The following is a 17,238-nucleotide window of genomic DNA, read 5'->3' on the forward strand; positions in this document are numbered from 1 at the left end:
TGCAACATCAAAAATGGCAACTTGCATTTATATATATATATATATATATATATATATATATATATATATATAATTGTTATTATTACTGATGCTGAGTCAGAAGGCGCATAAACATTTTTAAAATGTATTGTAAAAGCAACACTGAAATTGTCCCATTCAAGATAGGTCCAAGCTGGCTAATGAAGAACATCCATGATTAAAATATGGAGTTGCATGACAAAAGTCTTCTTTTTTTTTTTCTCCATTGTTGAGGTCCGCCAAGTGGAGCTTTTTAGAGACTTGGTCCAAAGCACCAATCAGTCCCAATTCAGTCTGTGGTTTTCGTGTCCCTCCCAAGTATTAGATCGGCAAAAGAGGACGATGACTTGGCAAATAAGCGAGAGCACAGCAGTTCACGTCGTCGCATCCTCCGAGAGTGCATCCACACATCCTGATTGTCAGCGCTCGGAACACATGGCTTTAAAAAAGAGGTGCGATTTTCTCATTTTCCATAACACTCGTGTGTGTCTGTGTCTTTTTTGTTGTTAGTTTTTTTAATTCTAAATCAAAGCAGGATTTCCCAAACAGACACTCATGGTCCAAAAGGGGTCAAGGTGATTTTTTTTTTTTTTAAAGAGGTTGATCAATTTCCAGAATAAAATACCATCGCATATTTAATAACATTGAATCTTTTTGATTATTATTTCTGAGGTGACCCTAAATCACTACTGCCCAAAGTGAAGCACGGGTTCCAAAAACCTGTCAAAGTATTTTTCTGTTTTGGATGGGGTCAGTGAAGCAAAAAATACTTTTGATGTTAAATTAGGATTATTCAAATTGAGAATTAGAGATAATCATAAAAAAATCAATGGGTCACAATACATTTTTGTCATTGTTTATCAAAGCAAAATTCTGTTGCATAGTTAATCGGTCCCTTTTTAAAATAAAGGAACCACAGGGCTGGTTGGTGGATTATTCATTCATTTGACCTAACGTTTGGGGTGAAAAAAAGTTGGGTGCGTCCTTTTCTGACCTACATTGGGTTATTTTTGACCAATCTATTTATTGACTCATGTAATATGCCTCAATAAAAGGTGTAAAAATATAAAAAACAATTGATAAACATTTCCTTCACAAGAGGACACTACAGTAAATTGGGGTCACCAAAACTGCAGGTTGGGGGCCACAAATGTAAAAATCGAATGTGGTGCCATATCACGTGGTGTAAAGTCAACGATATGGGATTTTGTGTTCCCGGGAAGAAGCCCATCTCGAGCTGTTTGGGAAATCCTGCCTGAAATCACTCTAAAGTGCTGGTTCAAGGACAAATACATACACATTCAAACATTTTAGTGCATTCTTATTTTTTTTCCCCCCTCAAAAGTCTGCTGAAGGTTCAAATGCACCACCAGGGAGTTTCTCCACGTCTATTCCCTGCGCACTCTTCTCGCTGTCCACAAAAAACATTCACAAAAAAGGCTCAACAAAGTGTTTGCTGTGACGAGAAAAGAAGAATAGAGCCAGCCTGCTGCGACACTTCACAGTCTTGTGTTGAAAGTAGCGTTAATACACGGTGCATAAAAGGTCAGAGAGGTTTCATCGGGTTTGCTTTGAATGGCATGCATTTAGATGGTACAAGCGTTTCCTTGTTTTGCATAACAACTTTTTTTTTTTGAAGCCTTATACCGACCACCATTTTGTTTGATGAGCAAGTGAAGTCTTTAGAGGGGAGGAAAGAAGGAAGGAAAATGAGCGTTTGAGTGAATGGGGAAAAATATTTCTGGGCTTTCCGTCAGTACAATGTTTGGCGTGACATTCTTGGATTATCATGACAATAAAAGTGAAGAAGTGTGATTTTAAAAAGGGACTCGACTGGATACCGCTTCACAATAAATGCATACATGTGGGTTTTTTTTTTTTGCGAAGGTTTCAACGCAAAGTCAAAATAATTTCCAATATTCTAACAAAATATTGCAGTTAATTATGATAAAAGATTTTTTTGTATTACTTTGCTGCTGTGTTGATAACATTCAGGAATTATTTTACACACTAGATGGGAGGAATTGTTTTATTCCTTTTTTAAAAAAAATATCGTATAAAATTTGTCATGTCAAATTTGAATGGTGATGCATACTGTTTATCGTTTCCAGCTGTCATCAATTTTTATTTCCAAAGTCTCCCATTTAAAATGTTCTCCCAGCATGTTAATAACCCATTCATAATTCTTTAAAGTCAAGTGGTACCACAGCCATTTTTGTATTGATGACCACCCTCCGCATGACTTTTTTTCTTTTCTCATTGAAAGAACAAAACAAATAAACCACATATGATCAAATGTTGGGTAAAAAGGCCATTTCAGTGGCCTGGTTTAGCACAACTTTAGTTTAAAAAAAAATTAAAATAAAGAAAACCAAATTGCATTTAATTCAGTCGTACAGTCTTGGTGCGCATAAATTGACGCCCGCACAGTCACAGTCTAAGGCACAGCTTCACACCCCTTTACCACAGTGTAGCATTTCCATAAATTATTTTTTTTCATATCCCATTCAATCATTTTACTTGGTATGACCGTCCACTAAAATGATGGTTGTACAAAAATGCACTCAACTAATATATGGCTCCCATTTTTAAACTAAAAGAACCTAAACCGAGAAAAAAAGATGACTCGTTTCAAATATTAACAGGCAATTGCCAGTGAATTACGGTATTTCCTCAAATAGTGGCCAAGGTCTAACAGAAAGATCCCAATGATATTAGGACATTTTTTTTGAGATGCCAAAGCAAATTGTCAGCTTTGGAAATATTCTCAAAATCCGTTAACAGGCGCCTTTTCCGCTGCCTGAATCAGCAAATATTTTACCCCCTATTTTCGGTGTTGGTGCAGTTTATACCGAAGAGCGACAAGAAATAAAGTCATAGAATAGGGGGATGAATAAGACCCGACAATTTTCCGTAAGTAGAGGTAGTAGCAGAGCCGTAACAGGCGAAACAAGCGCGTAAGTGTAAAACCCTCTTTGCATCGCCTGAAGCAGACAACTTAAAAGTTTTTTTTATTTTTTATAAATCCAGTATGAACTGAACTCAAGCAGACAATTTCCGGGCTATGGAGGTAGTAGCTGATGGATAATCGATAAGGTGGGATGTAAAACTCTATAAAGGCAGTAATAGCCTTTGATCAATTATTTGGTTCAGTGTGACCATGGAATAAGATGACTTGGCAAATTTCCGCCTTTGGAGGTAGTAGCAGAGGCGGGTTGCCACCTGTCTGTAAAGCCCTATTCATACTGCCTTTAAAAGAATAATTTTCCTGCCCTTTTTCATTTTTTTGTTCAGTATGAAGTGAACCGAGATGGAGCAAGGGGGCGAAAGTCAACCTGACATTTTTTCCGCCTTTGGAGGTAGAGTCATAGCGAGGCGGGACTGCACCAGTGTTAAAAGCCCCCTTTTTAAACACTGCTTATAGAAGCCATCATTTATTAATATTTCACCTTCAGAGGTAGTGTTTTTTTTTATTTTTGGCTTTATTGTGTTTCTTTCAAAAGTTTGAGTGGACCCAACAAAGAGTAAGGGGGGGGGGCAACGTTAACCTAGCAAGTTTCTATCTTCGGAGGTAGTATCAGCCTTTGTTCGTGTTGCTCTTCTGTAAAAATACGGCACCAATACCGAGCGGGAACAATATTAGCTTGAAATTATTATTTTTTTTTCCAGAGATGGCACCTGTGTACAAATTCCAAGTGATTTTTCCCATTTCTTTGGTATGTAAAAGAATTGGGGTGAGGGGCTTGGGAGCAAAGTTGGTAGTTCCAAAGACATAAAAGAGGCGGAAAATGACTCTTGTATAAGTGAACTCTGCAATGTCAGCACAGACGTGTGAAATTTAAAATGACAAGTGTTGAAAGCAATTGTCACTGTCGCCTGAGAAACCATCGCTGGTGTCAATTTATTTTTACAGGTTGCTGTGTGAAAACACAATTGGGAGCCATATCACACCTTTGCTGAGTTTTGCATAAAGAAAGAAGAGAAAACACATTTGTTGGGTCTCTGCGTGAACACTAATTATTGTTGAAGCTTGTGCTTATGTTAAGTCTTTTTGTTTGAGATAGGTTTTTCAGGAGCCTATGCAATCAATGACTGAGTTACGAAAGTTAGAGGGGAGGCCATTATTTGAGGAAATATGCAAATTAGACTATGGTAGAAAGATTCATTTATTTCAGTAGGGCAAAATAGGTAATACTTTTCAGAACCCCAATTCTTAATTTTAATCATTTGACTTGTTAAGTTCATTTTATAATTACATCAAATCTTCCATATGAAGTTTTTGTTCGCTTCAAGATATTATCAATATTTTAAAGCCAAATCATATTATAATCCAAAATCTCACTTTTTAAATTCAATTACCGTACTGAAATAAATGACATTTTTCGTGATATTTTAATCATTTGAATGCACCTATACGTGTCATTTCTGGAGTGCTAAAAGCAGAAGCACCTCACTCAAACGTTATCGGATTGGGTGGGGGGGAAGCTGACGTTTCTCACTATTGGAAGACCCTTCAGGAACATTTGCTAAAAAAAACAGAGCTAACGTTTACATTCATTGGAGCCTCTCAGCCATTCTAGTCTAGGCAAGCCCTGTTGTGACATGTAAACAAAAACAACTAAAAGAAGAAACTGTAAACGTCATTTACATTATTACCTATAGTGCAATTCCAACCCTGTACTCCCTGTGCAGGACTATCTTAAAGCTCGCCTCCTAAAAACCTTTCAAATGGCACATCTTTTTGCAATAAACACATCTTCGGGGTATTAAAATTGTTTTTGCATGAAAAGGGGGGAAATGTCAATGTGGTTTTTCAAACACTTGTTTCGTCTGGTAAGGTTTAGCGGTTGTGTAAATGAAAATTTCTCACGAATTGGGCACATGAATAAGCAAAAGAGGGTGGAATTAGTTAGCACGGAAATAGATGAGCACAGGCAAACGATAAACAATAGCTCTTAATTTGATATTGCCCTCCTTTGAAAAAACAAATTCTCTTCCCAGCAATATTTTCAGTCTCAGATTCAAGTCAATCTTTTCCAAAACCATTTCAATGTCTTTTAGAGTGCAAATGCAGTAAGCTAGTCGCGTGTCGATAATAATGTACCCATCCTTAACCATTCGATAGGATGGAAGGTGGACCATGTGGATGTGAACGTAGAACGGGGCTTTGTTCGGGAAATCATCTCGCAGCGCGCGCCGTTGATTGTGTCAAACACAAGTCACTTTTGGGTCACACCCAAGCGACAACACAGCGCGCCTAGCGAGGTAAGAGCTCGTAAGAAAATACAATTAAAAATCCTCCCTAAACAGTCATTCTGACGTATGATACTTGCAGTTCTCTATAGATCGGGTAGTTAATCATCAATCCTTGGTAGTCGTGCATGCAATGTAACATTTAGCGCATGTTCTTTTACCCAAAGACAAGATTATTGTACTACAAAAGCATCGCTGCGGTGCGTAGGTCTTTTTTTTTTTTTTAAATTGCGTTATCTAGCATTTATACTGAATGTTTTTACTGTGTGTGTGTGTGTGTGTGTGTGGTCAGGAAGCGCGGTCCAAAAGCTGACGTAGGCATCGTCACATTAATGAACCCCAATTGCATGGTTGTCTTCGAATTGTGATCATTTTTACCACTTCAATAACGTCTTTCAAAAACGTTTCATAACATAATTCAAACTTTTTGGTCGAGATCGCAAGTGCTAATCAGTGTGCAATTTTCGACTTGGACAAAAGATCTCAAAGATTGTTAACTGCGTGTTCTGTACACAGAACCTTCTGACCTGTGTTGAAAATTTGTATGTAATAAAAAACGACTTAAAAAATCTCTACTATGAATCTAATACAATAAGCAGTAAACTATGTTCTCTCCGAGATTCAAGGTAATCTGCGAAAAAGTTATTTACTTCAATCTATCAAATTTTTCCTTGCTTGTTTGGAAAAAGTCTCTAAAGGCGCTTTTGTATGCCGGTCACATTATTATTTGTCAAGGTGAAATTCGAAGCAGTACTTGAAAGGCGCCAAAGTGTGACTTATCTTGATGCCTGCGTCTGCTCGGAGCGCTTTTTGTACGTCAACATCGGGGTTGTTGCACAAAAGCGCTTCTGTGCGTGTACACGTGTGGCAAATTCCCCTGGCGTACGATCACAAGCTTTTTGCACCGCGGCGGAAGCACAGAAGAAGAAGAAAGATGGCAGAGGGGGAGAACAAGCAAAAGGTTAAGCATAACTTGACGACATGTGTTGCGAGACGACGTTCACTGTCCGTTTACTCTCAGACCTTGCCCGAAAGCTTCTTGCTCGGCCGGCGCGTCGCCGCAAGCGGACGCCTCGGCGCCGTTGGAGATCAGATTTGCGGAGGTGTCGGTGGCCTCCAAGCCCGTTTCTTCCTCATCCTCCTCCTCCTGGACCCCTCCTCCGCCCTCGGGCTCGGTAGCCGCCGCCACTGAGCCCGGGCTGCCGTCGGCCAGCGCCGGATGAGTCCTCAGGGGGTCTTTGCGCTCCGGATACAGCCTCTGCTCAAAGCTCTTGAAGTCGGCCTCGAAGGGGAGCGCAACTTGTGTCGGGTTGGCGCCCAGGCCCAGGTTCAGACCCACGGCCACGGGGGCGGCGGCGCCCATGGCCATGCCGGCGCGGTACACCTCCATGCCGTCGGGCAGCATGGACTTGATTTTAGGCAGCCAGCGCTTGCGGACGCGCCGTGCGTTGGTGCACATGTCAGCAGCAATCACATTCATTTCGCTCTCCTTGAAGTTAGGGTTGAAGTTTTGACAGTACACTGCAACACACAAAAGCATTCATCAACCCTAACATTTCAAAACTGTTGCTAACCAAAACAGCAGCACCGACCAGCATTCATTACTCACTGAAAAACAAAATTAGCTGTTTATGTCAAGTATTACTCTGGCTCCATCTTGGTGTTGTTGTCTAGTCTAATTCATTGATTTTTTTTTTTGGGTCGGTCCTTAGCTGCACCTCCTGCATAGATAGTCAAACTGATGTTTTTGCTTCTCCGTCGATGCAGCAACTAATAGCCTGCGCCGTGTGTTTTGGCAACAACATTTATTATTATTGAGTGTACATGACAAAAGCTTTTCTTAATGACTCATGTGGCTTGTTGTCACGTCAGTTTCCACTCCTGTGTTATTTAGGCCAGTATGGCAGCTATTCTGATTATAATAATGTAGCGTACGCCCCAACAGTTAATTATTGCTAAGATATGCCACAAGATGGCGACAAACCACTTCTCTTCCTGAGATCAAAACAGCAAAGGCGTAAAAGAGAAGTCTTCTGCTAATAACGGAGGATAAGAGATCACCCATTAATACATTTTCTATTTGATTAAAAACAACTAAATTCTGAGTATATTACATATTTAAATTCATAACACCAAGCCTATTTATTGAGATTCCTTTTTTTTATTGCTACTGATAACAATTCTTGATTATGCAGTAAATTACATTTTTAGTTACTTCAAAAATCCTATGGTTATACTTATGACAGCACCTATGTGATTTTATCAACATCACTTTCTAAAACACAATTGTTTGGGGTATATTTTTGTAGCAAAGACTCACGTTTGACAGCGTTGAGGACCCTGCTGTCCAGGGGTTTCCTGCTGGGGTCACTGGTGGAGGAGCGGATACCAGTCCCACAGCTGTTTGCTAGTGTGTTTCTGTAATGCACCACAGTGGCCACAACGGGGCAGTTGTCAAACGCACAGTAACAGAAAGTCTTAACAAACAGCATTGCAGAAAGTGGACACAGATGGAGTGTGAAAGTAGTTTGTGTGCGTGTGTGTGTGTGACTTTTACAAGACACAAAAGAAATGCCCACAAAGGAGTCTTACCGATCAAAGAATGTCGCCAACAGACGCCGCAGCAAGACCTTGTGTTTGATTCCGGCGCAAAGATGACAGTTCATCAGCTGACCTCGAGTCATGAACACCTGTGTACCTGGATTGTGAGAGAGAGAGAGGAAAAAAAAAAGTCAAATTAGAAAATAAATATTCTTTAACCAAGCGTTATGTTTTCCTTTAATGGTTTTGTGTCAAGTGCTAGTTATTTGCTAGCTGATTTTGGCACTTGCCACAAGCTATTGATGTTTGTCCCACTTCATTGACAATAAAAGACAAATTAATTCACTACTTTTTGTTACAAAGGAAAAAATGTCAGTCAAAACGAAACGCTCCATTTCTGGACAAGCCACGTGGAAAATTCTTCACGGGCATGCTTACATGAGGCTTTTAATTGGGACGGAACAAATAGCTTAGAGCATTTCTAGTTCTAATAAGTATTATTCCCCGTACCGGCTTCACAATTCAAAGTGGGTCAGACTCTTCTCCCGCTGACCTTTTACTCGATTTTGAAAAGGTGGACTTTTGTTCCGAGATGTCTTCATAGGATTCACCCCTCAGCCAGTATTGACTACCTGACTAGATTGACTAGTGATCAAATGACTTCAGTTCCAATATTCTGTGACAGGTCAACCCTTTGAAGAAGCCCTGAGTGATGATGTCGACTTAATTTTATCTTCTTCCTCTAGCCACTAACTATAGTCAGGAGACTAAATCCAACTCTCAATCTAAGACGGCATTGACACTTTATCATGAATCACACTCGAATTCTAGGCAGGACACGCCCCCACTGTAAAATACTGATTGGGTACTGCATCCAGGCAGATTACGCCTTGCTGCAATATGAGTGGCTACTGAATCCAGTCACGTATGACTGCTATATGGCAAGTGGGATTCGTTATAACACGCATTTGAGTTCTCTTTCGCAAGGAGGAGCAGTGAGTAAACATTCAGACCACTTACAATTGCTTCTCACACGAGCGACTAAAAAAAAAAACTAGCTGCCATGAGGTCATCATGCATGCGTGTGCCACAGTGCCTACCGGCAACCAGTTCCAGCTTCTCCCCGGGGTCTCCCTCTGTGTAGAGTTTAGGGTGACATCGGTAGCCAATCTGGCTGATGAGGCTAGCGGGTAGTGCCACCAGGTCCCGTCGAATTAGCACGCAGTTGCGGTTCTCCAAAGCCAGCGGCACGCCCGTCATCTCGGTCTTGTCCGGCACTGAGGAAGAGTGTCAGGTGAGTTGAAGTTGCGGCACACGATATAAAAAAAGGTTAAATAACGCAAATGAAAACACGTCCAAACGAGCAGCAAATACAGCGCTCCCCCAAAAACATTTGCGGTGACATCGACCTCCAATCTTTCTGCAAGTCATGCCGAGTTGTACTTTGAAATTTGGCTAGACGTCAAATGAATTTCCTCCATCAGGCACGGGCCAAAGTCAATGGGAGAAAAAAATACTGCACTTAGCCAAGCCCACACAGACTGTATACTAATGAATATGTCTTATTATTCACTGAAGGATGACGCACGAGCTGCGTCTCCAGGACATACTGTGAGGCTGACTGGGGTTGAAACGCAACAAACAGTGTATACAAAACAGCTGGACAGCAAAGTGTGGCAACCAGGCAAATTGATCAGAGATAATGTAACACTAACAGGTCAGTTTCAAGATTCCATGCCGTTAACAGTAGTTAAGGGAAGCTTAAACCTTGCTAATGTTGGTTATCACAAAGCTAACGGGATTTTAAAGGCAGCCAGGTGGTTTTAAGGTAGCTAACTGTGGATTAAAGTCTGCTAATAGTGGCTACCAAGGAACTTTAAGGAAGCGCCAGGTTGAGGGTAATACAATTCTAACAAGTGTCAAAATTCAACACAATTAACAAACTCTACAGGAGCTAACATTACATTACTCACTGCCATAGGGGTTGCCTGGACGTGCATACAGGTGACTGAAGCTGTCCTCCACCATTCCGTCAAAGGGCTCTTCCTCAAACTCCTCATCCTCGTTCTGGTACGACGTGGGACTATCGGTGGTGGGCAAACTGGATTCACCGGGACTTGAACGCTCGCCTGTGGCTCCGCCCCCGGCCACGCCTCCCCCAACCCCCAGAAGGTGGTAAGGGGGCACGCCCGGAATGGTGGTCCCTCCCGCGGTGGTGTAAAAGAGCGAACTGGCCCTTGCTAGACGGCTGCCCAACTCAGAGGAGGAGATTTTGCCTTGGGTGGTTGCGATGGTGAGGGGTGTGGGCTCGCCACTCTCTAGCTTAATCTTGCGCGGCGGCATAAGGAGGGACGGGGACCAGCCAGTGTTCGCAAGGAGAGCGGCCACAGCCAGGCCGCTGCCGTTGCACGGACTCTGTGGCTCCGAGCCCGTCTCCTCCAAGTTGCCGGCCGTCTGTGAATCGCAGTGCGGCGAGTTGGCCTTGAACATCAGGTCCATGCCGCGCTCCACGATGTGCTGGATCTGCAGGTAGCCCGCTGTGTACATGACCACCAGCTGCTCACTTGCCGCCATGGTCAGCTTACCCGTATAACAGAATGAGAGGATCTGCTCAAAGCATGCCGGCGTAACTGAGGAGGGCAACTCGAACTGGGTCTTGGTCGACGTGCTGAAGAGGTCACGAAAGTATAGGCTGCTGGCGGCCAGCACTGCCCGGTGGGCTTTGAATGCCTGACCTGGAATCACGAAAAGAAACGCCCATCAGGACGGCTGATTTAATGAAAATTTGAAACTGTCATTTTTAGTCAACAACAAGTGGCAAAATGGCCGACCCCTGGATGGATACTTTTGCCTAACTCATACTTCACAAATGCAAAACAACAAACTATTTTAAATTGTAAAGATTGTTCCCATTGACTTTTCCCACTTCTGCACCTTTGACCAGGATGGAGACATCGCAGTAGTGTCCCAACAAACGCTGCTCATTCAGGGAGCCTAGCACCGTGGCTCCGAAGTTTGGGATCTCCACGTGGAGGAGCTGCGACATATTTGGACCAGGAGACTTCAGCTATGGACCGCAGAACGTGCCAGTGAGAGGAGGAATCTGTAAACAAGCAAAATAAACATAAGGAGCGCTGCAATCGACCTGGCAGGAAGAGCGCTGTGAAAAAGAGATGGCTATGCAAACGGGTCTGGTCGAGAGGCGGGGCCGCCGACGACAAAAGGACGGCTGAAGTCAGTCAACTAAATATAAACAGAGCCGAGCTGTGTGTATACGAGGCCAATGTCAAACGCGTTAGTGTATACGACACTGCAACTCCGAGGCAACATGGCCTCATTTCATGCACGGCCCTTCTTGGCCGGCCGGACTGCACAGCAACATGAACATACATGTATGGGAAATTTACCACTTTCAGAATTGAAAAACCATCTGTTCCAGGTTCACTTTTGCCATATTAAAATAGCAAAACAACAATTGTTACAGTCCGGCTAATTTGTATTTTGCCACAAATATTTTTTTACCTGAAAACTCACCTATTGGCTTTTTTTTTTTCACCCTTTACAAAACACCCAACACTGCTGCCAAAGCACTGCTTTAATGGAAAAAGCTCTTCTCCCCAAATCATCCATATTCCACTGCTATTATGTCTTAAAAGATATGCAAAGGTCTTTGTTACTGTGTATGATAATTGACCACGGTTTTGATATTTCTACTTTAATATGTATTATGAGATAAGGGCTTTGTTGTCAAGCATGACCAATGCTTTGAAGACTTATATAACTTTATATAAATTTACATTTTCACTGTTCCTTTATTACATCTAGTGAGATTTGCATTGCCACAGTTTGAACTCCAAAGTTTTAAATGAACTGACTGCCTCCCGACACCACCGTTTTTTTAAATTACATTTTATAATAGTTAGGATCTTTGCTGTTATACGACTCGAGGCAATTTCTTCCAAAAATGGACCTTATTTCCACAATATTTATTGTCAGACACAATGAGGTCTTGCGCAACATTGTTGTTAACCATGACCACGGTTTGAACTTGACAGTTTTTTCCCCTCTACATTGCTGTGCTCGACTTCTGCAGCATCAATCTCATATTAATTTACTTATTTTTAATTATTATTATAAATTGTGTGGCCCTTTCCCCATGCACGTTCCGTCTTCCCCGACATGAACTTTGAATCCCAACCATGCCCCACCACACACTACGGATAAATATATATATACCACATACCAGTTTCATCATTGAGCAATGGTGCAGAGCAGTTTCCAGGAATACAAAGTGAAAAAAATGTCACCGCCTCTCACGTACTCCCTCTTTTTCTCACTTCATGCGCACGCACGCGCGCCCAACCACGCGCGCGCACTTTGCCTTACTTACATAAAAGTATGCACGCCTAAACACACACGGTGTGTCACACAGCGCAAGCTGAATAGGAAAATGTGTGGATTCTTGCACGTAAGCACTCACTCACCTGGGGAAAGCGGCACATAACCGTGCACTAATGCAGAGAAACGTGCTCAGACAGTCTTTGCAGTCGAGGTGCAGACAAAGCGTCGATGGACTGACTGGTTGCCGGTGTGAGGTCCCAAAAGCGGAGTTTACCGTGCACTCTTAAAGTGTCACTCCTATTGAATCCCCCTCAAAATGACAGGATTCTTTTTTTTTGCTCTGCGACATGACTGGACTGGACTGACTTTCCCGTCTCCTATTCGTCTTTTGTCGGTATTCCATTGTGTGCTGTAAAGACTCCCCCTGCCTGCCTGTCATGAGCTCTCCGCCGCTCTCCCATCTCTCCGTCCTTCTCCGCAGGCTCAGATTCAACAAGTGCCGGTGAAGAAAGAGACAGAGAGAGAAATGTGTGATAGATAGAGCGAGAGAAAGCAGTGTAAATCAATGATGAAAGGAGTGGGAGGCTCACTTGTGTGCGTGTGTGTGTGTGTCGGATCAATGCAGTATCTATACGTCGCAGGGAGTGGGAGGGAGAGGGGAAAAAAAAAAACACAGGCTACAGTTACAGACGGAGTCAGAAAGTGGGCAGAGCTGGAGAGAGCGTGGAGATGGAAGGGGTGGGGAGGAAGGGGGAGAGGGTGGAGTAGAAGGGGGGGGGGTCGCCGAGACAGACTGAGAAAGTCATATGAGGACAGTACGAGCAGAGAAAGACAATTAGGTTGAGGCAAGTTGCGCCGCTCGCCCCCCTGGACGAGGCGGCGTCGATCCGCATGGGATCGTTCACATGACTGCTCACATAAGAGGGCTATAAGTTACCGTGACGTAGATATAGACACAGTTCTTTCCTGTCCAGTGAAAAAAACGGAGCACTCTTGTCGTGTCATAACGTGGAAGCGTGGTCCCATGACTTATTCATTCCACGACCGTACTCATAACTCAAAAGATTCATAGCCTAAAAATAATCAATCAAATGCAGATTAAGACCTCAACCATTTGTGCATGATGATAATTCAGTGGGCATTGTGCTGCTCTTCATGGCGTGCACACATTGGCCACTAGGCGGCAGTAAGATTCACAGACTTTTCATGTAGATTTCATGTTGTTATTGCTTTTTTGATATTAGGAAAAGTTGGAGCAAGTTATCATGGTATAAGCTATTTTCGACACTATGACCTTTTTTTTTTTTTAGCAATGAGATCAACTTTCACGGTTTTAACTACTGTCAACACGATAACACTTGTTTTTGTGCCAACAATGACAAAGCGTTGAGCAAGACAAATAAATAAATAAAAAAATAAAAAAATAAAAAAATAAATAAATAAATAGTTATCACATGTTTTGTCAACAACATGGAAGTTTTTGGGTGGTATTGTAGTATAAGCTACTGTTGACGCAAATATTTTCTGTTTACAAAAAAAACCTTAGCACTGCATCACTGCAAAGCTATTGTTGATGCAATTCTGATTGTTCCCTGTCAACAATATGAAATGTTTACTGTCCGATCATGCTATAGCAACTGTCGACACAATAGTTTTTTTTTTAATGTTAGCAACAAGAATCATTCTAGTGCTGTATCTTGAGGCTGTACCTGTGTTAATGTTGACCACAGTAGGCTTACAAACCGGGAGACAAAGGGAAAGATGACTCAAATAAAAGGAAATATATCTTTGTGAGGCAAGACTAATCGTCTGGACATCCAATGATGTAAACTGCTGAAATCTCTGCTCTACATGCACGTCAGAGGAAAAGGGGGAAAAAAAAGGGGCCACTTCTTGCTTGGTATACAACAATTGTTTTTCTTTTTCATGTCGAATGTAGCCGAAATGCATGGCGGCAAAGTTGTTTGGAGTATGGTGGAGGACAATGTTTTTTTTTTTTTTTTTTTAAGTTAACTTGAATAAGTGTTGTGTGCTTTACGGTGAATCATGCAGACCTTTCCAGCGAACCACCTACACGGAAAGAAAACACTGTCAGGGAGCCACACGTAGCTTGGATTTATGCCCAAATTGTGACATGATTATGTTTATGCATCATTGGATGATGCTTGAGTCGCCGCATTTCTCTGAAGGTTTGTCGCAAAGGGCAAAGCAAGAATATTACAAACATCTGTCTTTCAGACTGCATTTTTAACACCTTATTTTCCACACCCGATGCCTGCTAAAGGTATTGAAAGGTCAGCAGTCGATCGCAAAGCACATATACTGTCACACGACCATTTCGAGTCTTCCATTAACCTTCTAACATGCAGTTTTTGGAATGCTGGAGTAAACACAGAAAGGGGAGGGGGGTGGAGCCACGATTGAAACCCAGGACCTCTGGACTGTGAGTCAAATGTTAAAACCACTACCTCACCTGGCCAAACTTCTGCTTCTGACGTCGTAGTCTAACAAAAAAGAACAATTATAAAAAAGTTACAAGAATTACGTTCCAAGTCTTTCAAGTGGCAAATCATCCGCACTGTGGTGCAGCATAATACAATTAAAAACTATTACTAGAGAGTCAAAGGGTTGGGCATTTTAATTCTTTTTTGTAACAGGTGCCAGTAAATAATGTTAAAATGTTACTTCAAACTAATCCTGCAAGCTTACTGATAGCCATAGCTTGACCTTGCAACAGATTAATTTACCAATTCCTAAGACTGAGTGTTCTATTGGTTTTACATTTCGATTTTAACTGGCTTGCACCAGATATGAATGTTCGAATGTTACTTAAAAAAGCCAATAAAGGGTTGCTGGTGGCCAGTTTGACCCTCTAACAGACTGTCAAGGAAACAAACTACTACGTTTCCATTCGGATAGACTGCATTGTGTTTACTGAGAAACTTGTGCTCAGCTTTATCTCAGCTGTGGTAGGAATAATAATAATAATAATAATGGAAAAAAAATAGTTCTCACACACACAAAAGCAGCAGTACTGACTGCAGCTTTTAGGAGCTTGTGCCTGGCACCGTGATATCTGCACTGCACATATAGGCTCACATGAGCGAGCAGGCACAAAAGGCAGGAGACGCAAATCCGCTAATACAATCGGACATATACGACACACACACACAGACACACGCAGAGATATACACACACTCCCCTCCTCCCTCGCTGTGTTCTTTTATAGACACAGTCACGTCATCTCCCTGTACACACTGAGGAATGCACACTCTTGTTTGTTGCCGTGTGTGTCGTCGTGAACCTGCTCATCCATCCATCAGTTACCGTGACGATTGTCCTCATGTTACCCACCCCGCCACCTCCCTCTCTTCACTCTCCCCCTCCTCGCCTGCATAGCACGTAGCCGCTGTCTCGCTGCCAATTAATGCACAGAGGGCTGCATTGCAGTGAAGTTGGCGCGCTATTGAGTCTACAGACATGCATGTTCGTGCCAGCCAAGTGAGAGAGAGGAGAAAAGAAGGCGGATGTGTGTGTTGGGGGGGTAGTTAATGGAGGGGAGGGATGTAGAATATGTTGAGTCAGGCAGACAGAACGGGCCGAGAGTGTTCACACAAAAGCACACACAGCCGCAGATTCACTGTAATATATGCAGGGAGTGAATAGCGGGGCACGTATGCATGCGCCAACATTAAACTCCCCTCCCATTGGCATTAAATATAAATTCTGCACATGCCTGATGAAAAATAAAAAAGCCCCCCCGCCTTCTTTCGTGTCCTCATTTTCCCGCCCTGCGATTGCACCTCAAACTTTTCCCAGAGTTTTTTTTTTCCCCCCAATTCGGTTGTCTCGCCATCTTGAGTCACGGCGTCGATGTCCCCCCCCCCCTTCTTTTGGCAGATTTTTTATTAAGGATTTCATACCTACGCACGGTGGCATTCTCTCTGGCAGCAGGTCCAGACATATTTAAATAAAATCAAGACGGAGACAATTGACCAGACGGCATACACACACGACGCATACGCACACACACACATACAGTCCATTCTGATCTTTAATAACTACCAAAAAGACTGCACTGGAATATAAAACATGTAGATGGAAGTGGTTCTCACAAGTTCTATTCCTATGGCGGCTACATAACCTGGATTTGCACATAAATCTGAACGTGTACTAGTCTACTCTAATCTAGGTTAGTAGTGGAGTACTACCAGAATGACAGAAAATGCGGTATTTTGTAGAATCATACGGTGGTGGGTCAGTCATAAATAAGGCACCTGTCGCGAAAGCCAAACTATGGCACGGTTTTTACTTTCAGGACGTGACCTCGCAGCCATTAGATTGACCGTAGATATTTTTGATTACATTTTACACAACATCCCAACTTAACTAAAAATGGAGGTTTTATTTTGCTTCAGGTGCATTACGACACAAATAATAAATCGCGCATGAGTTTTTGACGATGAATTAATCTACTTTCGAGAACGCATCTGAATCCAGTACTGGAAAAAAGAAAAATCCTCAATTTTGACTGACAAACCTATATTACCGTAACACAGAGTTTATTATTGTGGTTGCACCTTACAGCTAAACTGTCTGCCCAAAATATTAAATTATTTTGGTCTGATGCAGTGCAGTTGTAGAAAAGTGCTGACACAGATGAAGTTGAGATGTTTGTAGTTAAACGCTGTTTAAAAGTCAGAATGCCTGCTGTTTATTTCTCCATCCATACAATGCCAATGTGAACAATGGCCATGTTATAAATATTCAGATCCTGCAGTTGTTCTCATGTCTAAAGTGTACCAGACAACAGATTCTATCCACGTTGAGACGGCAACGCTCCCTGGCAACAGTTCTACCAATGGGGACCAAGCGGCTGTCTGCATGTCTGAGTATCATTATGGGATGTTGAGAGCGAGAGAGAGAGAGAGAGGTTGCTTATCACTGCTTATAATGCAACATCACTTACAGTGAGGATAGATAGACCTTACTGGGTGAAGTTGTCTGCGTACGCCAAGGGTCAAGAATCATCATTTTTGTCTTTATACAAAAATACAAAAACAAAATCCTCCATGATTCACGCAG

General features: G+C 42.3%; 1 protein-coding gene across 4 annotated transcripts in view; it reads right to left on the reverse strand.

Annotated features, from left to right (window-relative positions):
• Positions 1 to 179: 179 nt before the first annotated feature.
• LOC133163024 (nucleus accumbens-associated protein 2) overlaps positions 180 to 17,238 on the reverse strand; it is a 31,165-nt gene continuing 14,106 nt past the window's right edge. For 2 of the 4 annotated variants that reach the window (XM_061292536.1, XM_061292535.1), the window contains exons 2-7: positions 10,747 to 10,915; positions 9,786 to 10,547; positions 8,913 to 9,089; positions 7,864 to 7,969; positions 7,592 to 7,689; positions 180 to 6,792 (exon numbers count right to left, since the gene is read on the reverse strand). In XM_061292536.1, the coding sequence (XP_061148520.1) occupies positions 6,272 to 6,792; positions 7,592 to 7,689; positions 7,864 to 7,969; positions 8,913 to 9,089; positions 9,786 to 10,547; positions 10,747 to 10,858 (1,776 nt within the window). In that variant the 5' untranslated portion in view covers positions 10,859 to 10,915 and the 3' untranslated portion in view covers positions 180 to 6,271. Of the gene's footprint in view, positions 6,793 to 7,591; positions 7,690 to 7,863; positions 7,970 to 8,912; positions 9,090 to 9,785; positions 10,548 to 10,746; positions 10,916 to 12,055; positions 12,222 to 12,296; positions 12,835 to 17,238 lie in introns of those variants that run through there. The other 2 variants (XM_061292537.1, XM_061292538.1) reach the window with 2 other exon arrangements.

This window comes from Syngnathus typhle, linkage group LG12 (assembly GCF_033458585.1).
Source record: "Syngnathus typhle isolate RoL2023-S1 ecotype Sweden linkage group LG12, RoL_Styp_1.0, whole genome shotgun sequence".
Taxonomy (NCBI): Eukaryota; Metazoa; Chordata; class Actinopteri; order Syngnathiformes; family Syngnathidae; genus Syngnathus; species Syngnathus typhle.